We start from the raw sequence: 6,048 nt of genomic DNA on the forward strand, positions 1-6,048 counted from the left end.
ACGGGGTTTCACCGTGTTAGCCAGGATGGTCTCGATCTCCTGACCTCGTGATCCACCCGTCTCAGCCTCCCAAAGTGTTGGGATTACAGGCTTGAGCCACCGCGCCCGGTCAATTTTTGTATTTTTAGTAGTAGCTAATTTTTGTATTTTTAGTAGAGAGTAGAAATATTTTTGTATTTTAGTAATTTAGTAGAGATTTTTGTATTTTTAGCTTATATAAATAAGCTGGGTATGGTAGTACGTATCTGCATTCCCAGCTACTTGGGAGGCTGAGGTAGGAGAATCGCCTGAGCCTGGGAAGTTGAGGCTGCAGTGAGCCAAGACTGTGCCACTACACTCCAGCCTGGGTGAGAGAGTGAGACCCTGTCTCAGAAACAACAACAACAGCAGCAGCAACAAAAACAATCCTTGATTGCCCTAAATGTAATAAAAAGAAGAAATAAGAACATACTAAACTTACAATATGCATTTCATTATGCGGATGTGTAGAGCCAGCACCCCAGAACCCAAGGAGGTAACCAGATGTTTACACCTATAATATAGACAGTTCTAACACATTGAAAACACGTGGACTGGTGTCCAATTACCAAGAGGCATGTGCAATGTGATTTTTTTCACATAGTGGACAACCTTTGGCCAAGTTTTGAACAAAACACGATACAAGCTTCCCTCATTTTCTGTGGTAGTCGCACTTCCGGGAAGATACTGAGGCCATTTAAAAACAAAAAGGACTTTGTATTTACAAGAGAGTTTTGGCCAGAGTTTTCACCTCCAAGTAAGGCTAAAATTTAGTTGGTCTGAACTAGTATGGAAATACTGTTCTTTTTTGTTTGTTTGTTTTTGAGATGGAGTCTTGCTCTATTGCCCAGGCTGGAGTGCAGTGACACGATCTCAGCTCACTGCAGCCTCCACCTCCTGGGTTCAAGCAGTTCTCCTGCTCAGCCTCCCGAGTAGCTGGGACTACAGGTGCCCACCACCATGCCTGGCTAATTTTTGTATTTTTAGTAGAGACGGGGTTTCACCATTTTGGCGAGGCTGGTCTCAAACTCCTGACTTTGTGATCCATCTACCTTGGTCTCCCAAAGTGCTGGGATTACAGGCATGAGCCACCACACCTAGCCAATACTGGTTGTTAAAATACTGAAATACTTCTATTCTGGCTGACGATAGCACAAGATTAGTTGAGAAAGCACTAAAATTCAATACGTATTTGAATAAAAATAAATTAGTTCAGGTTAATTGTGACAGATCTTTGTCATATCATAACTTAGGGATAATAAGGATTTTTGTTTTTTTGAGACAGGGTCTTACTTTGTTGCCCAGGCTGGAATGCAGTGGCATGATCATGGCTCACTGTAGCCTTGACCTCCTGGGCTCAGGTGATCCTCCCACCTCAGCATCCTGAGTAGCTGGGACTGCAGGTATGTACCACCATGTCCAGCTAAGTAGAGATATGGTTTCGCCTTGTTGGCCAGGCTGGTCTTGAACTCCTGGCCTTAAGTGATCTGCCCGCCTCAGCCTCCCAAAGTGGTGGGATTACAGGTGTGAGCCACCCCGCCTGGCCCCCAGGCTGGTCTTGAACTCCTGGGCTCAAGCAATTCACCAGCTTCGGCCTTCCAAAGTGCTGGGATTAATGGTGTGTGCCACCACGCCCTGCTCAATTTTTGAAATGTTTTGTAGAGATGAAGGTCTCTCTATGTTGCCTGGACCCCAGGCTGGTTTCGAATTCCTGGCTTCAAGCCCTCCTCCTGCCTTGGCCCCGCAAAGTGCTGGGATTACACTACGCCTGGCCTAAAATATTTTTAAAATTTGATGCATACATTGACATATATTAACTTATATTACAGTACCAGTGGCAAAACATTTTGAATATTACCCTTCCTTCGTGAATGTCCAGTGAGACGTCTGGAAGCTGCATGAGACAAGGGATGATGCTATACTGTGTGGAGATTCCTGAATATTACAAGACAGCTGCATCCCTGGACCACGTCTGCCAAGAGCCAAGAGCAGCTTCCAGTCATGATGATAATGCAAATCATCCCCATGCATTCCACAGTCCTCCCTGGGGACCTGCCAAGTCTCTTTGTGAACCATTTGTGGGTTCAGTGGTTAAAAGCAGGGGTTGGGTTACAAGAAATCAGGCTTTGGATGTCTGAGCCTCAGGAGACTGGGCCAAATAGTAATCTTCCCTTGCTGGTCTGTGAAGCCTCCTCCTCTGAGGAATGTACAGTTGTGCAATATTACCAATCTCCCCAGTTTACAGGTTCAGAGAGGCAGTGACTTGCCTGAGATTACAAAGAAGGCAACTGGCCAAGCCAGGATTTAAACCCACCCAGACTCTGGACCCCTTTACCGCGAACACACTCCTGTGTGAGGAGCGATCTCATTGCTTCCATTTCCCAAATGCAAGGTGGGGTCGCAGAGACAGAGGTCAACAGAGGCCCTGGGAGGAGGTGGCAGCGCTGGGAAACCCAGTCCTCTCCAACCTCAGAGCCCATGTCTTTTCTTTCTTTTTTTTTTTTTTTTTTTGAGGGGGGTAGATTTTTGGTTTATAAATGATTCTACATCTATTTTTAATAGTATGATCATATGCTTTTTTTTTTTTTTTTTTTTTTTTTTTTTGAGGGGGGTGGGGGATGGGATAATGCTCTGTTGCTGAAGCTGGAGTGCAGAGGTGCAATCAGAGCTCACTGCAGCCTTGATCTCCTAGGCTCAAGCAATCCTCCTGCCTCAGCCTCCCCAGTAGCTAGGACTACAGGCGCATGCCATCATGCCTGGCTGATATGGTCTGGCTGTGTTCCCACCCAAATCTCATCTTGAATTGTAGTTCCCATAATCCCCCTGTGTCGTGGGAGGGACCGGGTGGGAGGTAATTCAATCATGGGGGCGGTTACCCCCATGCTGTTCTCGCGATAGTGAGTTCTCACGAGATCTAATGGTTTTATGAGGCGCTTTTCCCCCTTTTGCTTGGATTTCTCTTTCCTGCCATCACAAGATGTGTTTTCTTCTCCTTCTGCCATGATTGTAAGTTTCCTGAGGCCTCCCCAGCCATGCTGAACTGTGGGTTGATTAAACCTCTCCTCCTGTATAAATTACCCAGTCTCGGGTAGGTCTTTATTAGTAGCGTGAGAAGGGACTAATACAGTGGCTATTTTTTTATTCTTTTGTAGAGAAGGGGATCTCACTATGTTGCCAAGGCTGGTCTCTAACTCTTGACCTTAAAGGATCCTCCAATCTTGGCCTCCTAAAATACCAGGATTACAGGCATGAGCCACTGTGCCCAGTTCTTGCTTATTTTTAACATTTTGCCTCTTATTTTATTTATTACTTATTAATTTATTTTATTTTTTTGAGATGGAGTCTCACTTTGTTGCCCAGGCTGGAGTGCAGTGGCGCGATCTCAGCTCATTGCAAGCTCTGCCTCCCGGGTTCATGCCATTCTCCTGCCTCAGCTTCCCGAGTAGCTGGGACTACAGGCGCCCGCCACCACGCCTGGCTAATTTTTTGTATTTTTAGTAGAGACGGAGTTTCACCATGTTAGCTAGGATGGTCTCGATCTCTTGACCTCGAGATCCGTCCGCCTCAGGCTCCCACAAGTGTTGGGATGACAGGTGTGAGCCACCATGCCTGGCCTTATTTATTATTTTTAATTGAGAAGAGTCTTGCACTATTGCTCAGGCTGGTCTCGAACTCATGAGCTCAAGTGATCCTCCTGCCTCAGCCTCCCAAAGTGCTGGGATTACAGGCTTGAGCCACCGCGCCCGGCCTTTTTTTTTTTTTAACCTGTGGTCTTGAATGTTGGGTGCTCACACCCAGGTGTGCAAAACAAGTCATTGGGATGAGGCAAGAAACATAAGAAAACCCTATTCATATTCATAATTTTAAAACGGAATAATTTAAGCTTTATTACTAACATACAGATAAGTATCTGTATGTCTTTATAAACAAATATACACATATTGGGAATACATGCCCAAATACCATTTATTCTTAGGTGCATAATCAAATAAGGAAGGCTGCCATTGCTTTCACCTGCTAAGTGAGTCTCCAAGCCTCTCTTGGGGACCATGACTAGGGAGGGGCATACTGGGTAAGACAATTGTGGGCTCCAGAGCCTGACCACCTGGGTTCAAGCCCCCAATTTGCCCCTTCCTAAGCTGTCTGAGCTTAAGCAAGTGACTTCACCATTCTGGCCTCAGCTTCCTCATCTGTATAATGAAAATAATAGCAGCTGTCACTTCAGAGGGCTGAGTTGAGGGACGCATCAATTGATCCAAGGGAAACACTGAGAATGGTGCCTGGTACCCAGCAGGTGCTCAGTGAGTGTGAGCTATGGTTATTGTCTACCCTGCCGTGCAAGTGGGGAAATAGGTGCAGACAGCTGAAATAATGAGGTAATAATCATGAGTGGAGCTGAGATTCAGAAGTCTGTTCTTTTTCTTTGTTAAAAATAGAGACGGAGTCTTGGCATGTTGACCAGGCTGGTCTCGAACTCCTGGGCTCAAGCGATCCTCCCACCTCGGCCGCCCAAAGTGCTGGGAATACAGGCGTGAGCCGCCGTGCCCGGTCCAACACCCGGTTCTCGACCACAGCCGCACCTCGGAGCTCTGAGCATCTCCTCCTCTGCAAGACTGAAATACTTCTATTCAGTCTTGAATAGAATAATTAAGAGTAGCATGCAGGTCACAGGGCTCTCTCAGGAGGGAAGGAGGTCGCAGTCCGAAAGAAGGGGAGGTGGTCACTGCTGTCCGCCTTCCACAGGGGAGAAGTCCAAAGGCTGAAGAGAGTAGATGGCTATGGAACAGAGGCCCTGGGCATACTGTCGCCCGGGCAGCCACAGTGGGCCACCAGGAGCGGGACCGGCGCGCCCTCTAGTGGCGGAAGCAATCCCTGAAGCCAAGGGCCCCGCATCCTGGAAGCTATTGAGGCACTGAGAAAGGGCGATGCTCCCCCAGGCCCACCTGGCTCACAAGCGATAGAGCCAGGATTTGAATCTTGCCAATCTGGCTCCAGAGCCTGCACTCTTTCTGTTTCCAAAACTCTGTCCCTGCCCTAGAGGGCAGGGCTCTCGGAATCTTGGGCAGGACACTTTTTTCGGGTCTGGGGCCCTGCTGGGCCCTGCGGGACGGCGTGACATCCCTGGCTCCCTCCGTGACTGGGATGACCCAGGATGTTCCCGTGCATATCCACGGCTCCCAGTGGGCATGACCATTTGAGAAATCTGGAAGTCGCTTCCCATCCTCCTCCTGGTGCTCTCCTCCTGCCAATGTCAGCCTTCTTTCATGCTCTCCCTCGAATTTCTTTCTTGGTCAGTTTTCCCCTTCCCTGTCTCCGCGACACCCCTCCACCCCTCACGGCTCACACAGAGCTTCTCCACATCCAGACAGACCCCTGAAAAACAAAGGCGAGGGTATCAGGGCTTCAGCCACTTCCCGTCAGACTCAGCAGTGCCGGATTGGGGTACTGGGGATTCTCGATGACCCCGGGCCCGAACTTGAGCTCCAGGAAGCGGCGATAGTTGTTAGGCGCCTGCGCCACGAAGCCGGCAAAGGGCAGGGGCACCAGCGGCTGCAGGAAGTGCTCGGGGAACTCCACATCCTGCCGGTGGTCCAGCCATGTGTCCTTAGTCATGACGCCGTTGCGGGGGTAGAAGGGCCACAGGTCCACGTGGAGGTGGTTGCTTTCGCTGTACTGCACGCGGAAAAAGTCGCCCTCGACCGCCTTCTCCCATACGAAGCCGCGCTCATCCACCACCGAGCCGGCCTCTGCCCCCCGCAGCTGCTCGCAGTTGCCCACGTCCTCCAAGTAGATGCCCAGGTCCACGTCGTAGTCCCATGGGATGATGTCCCCGTGGCGGGCGGCCCCCAGCAGTGAGCCGCCCTCGAGCCAGTAGCGTACACCCGCGGCCTCCAGCACACCCACCACGTAGCGGGCGGTCTCGCGCAGTGCGCGCAAGCAGCAAGGGGGCGTCCAGCGCTCCTCATAGAGGTAGGCGGGCGTGTCGCCCACCACGGTTCCAAAGCAGCGTGTGGTCTCCTTGTTGCAGCC

The 6,048-nt window shown here is 49.9% G+C and overlaps 1 protein-coding gene across 1 annotated transcript in view; it reads right to left on the reverse strand.

Annotated features, from left to right (window-relative positions):
- Positions 1 to 3,875: 3,875 nt before the first annotated feature.
- FKRP (fukutin related protein) overlaps positions 3,876 to 6,048 on the reverse strand; it is an 11,442-nt gene continuing 9,269 nt past the window's right edge. The window contains exon 5 of the mRNA XM_011963142.1: positions 3,876 to 6,048. Coding sequence (XP_011818532.1) covers positions 5,422 to 6,048 — 627 coding nt within the window. The 3' untranslated portion in view covers positions 3,876 to 5,421.

The sequence above is a fragment of the Colobus angolensis genome, unplaced genomic scaffold (assembly GCF_000951035.1).
Source record: "Colobus angolensis palliatus isolate OR3802 unplaced genomic scaffold, Cang.pa_1.0 Scaffold60, whole genome shotgun sequence".
Classification (NCBI taxonomy): Eukaryota; Metazoa; Chordata; class Mammalia; order Primates; family Cercopithecidae; genus Colobus; species Colobus angolensis.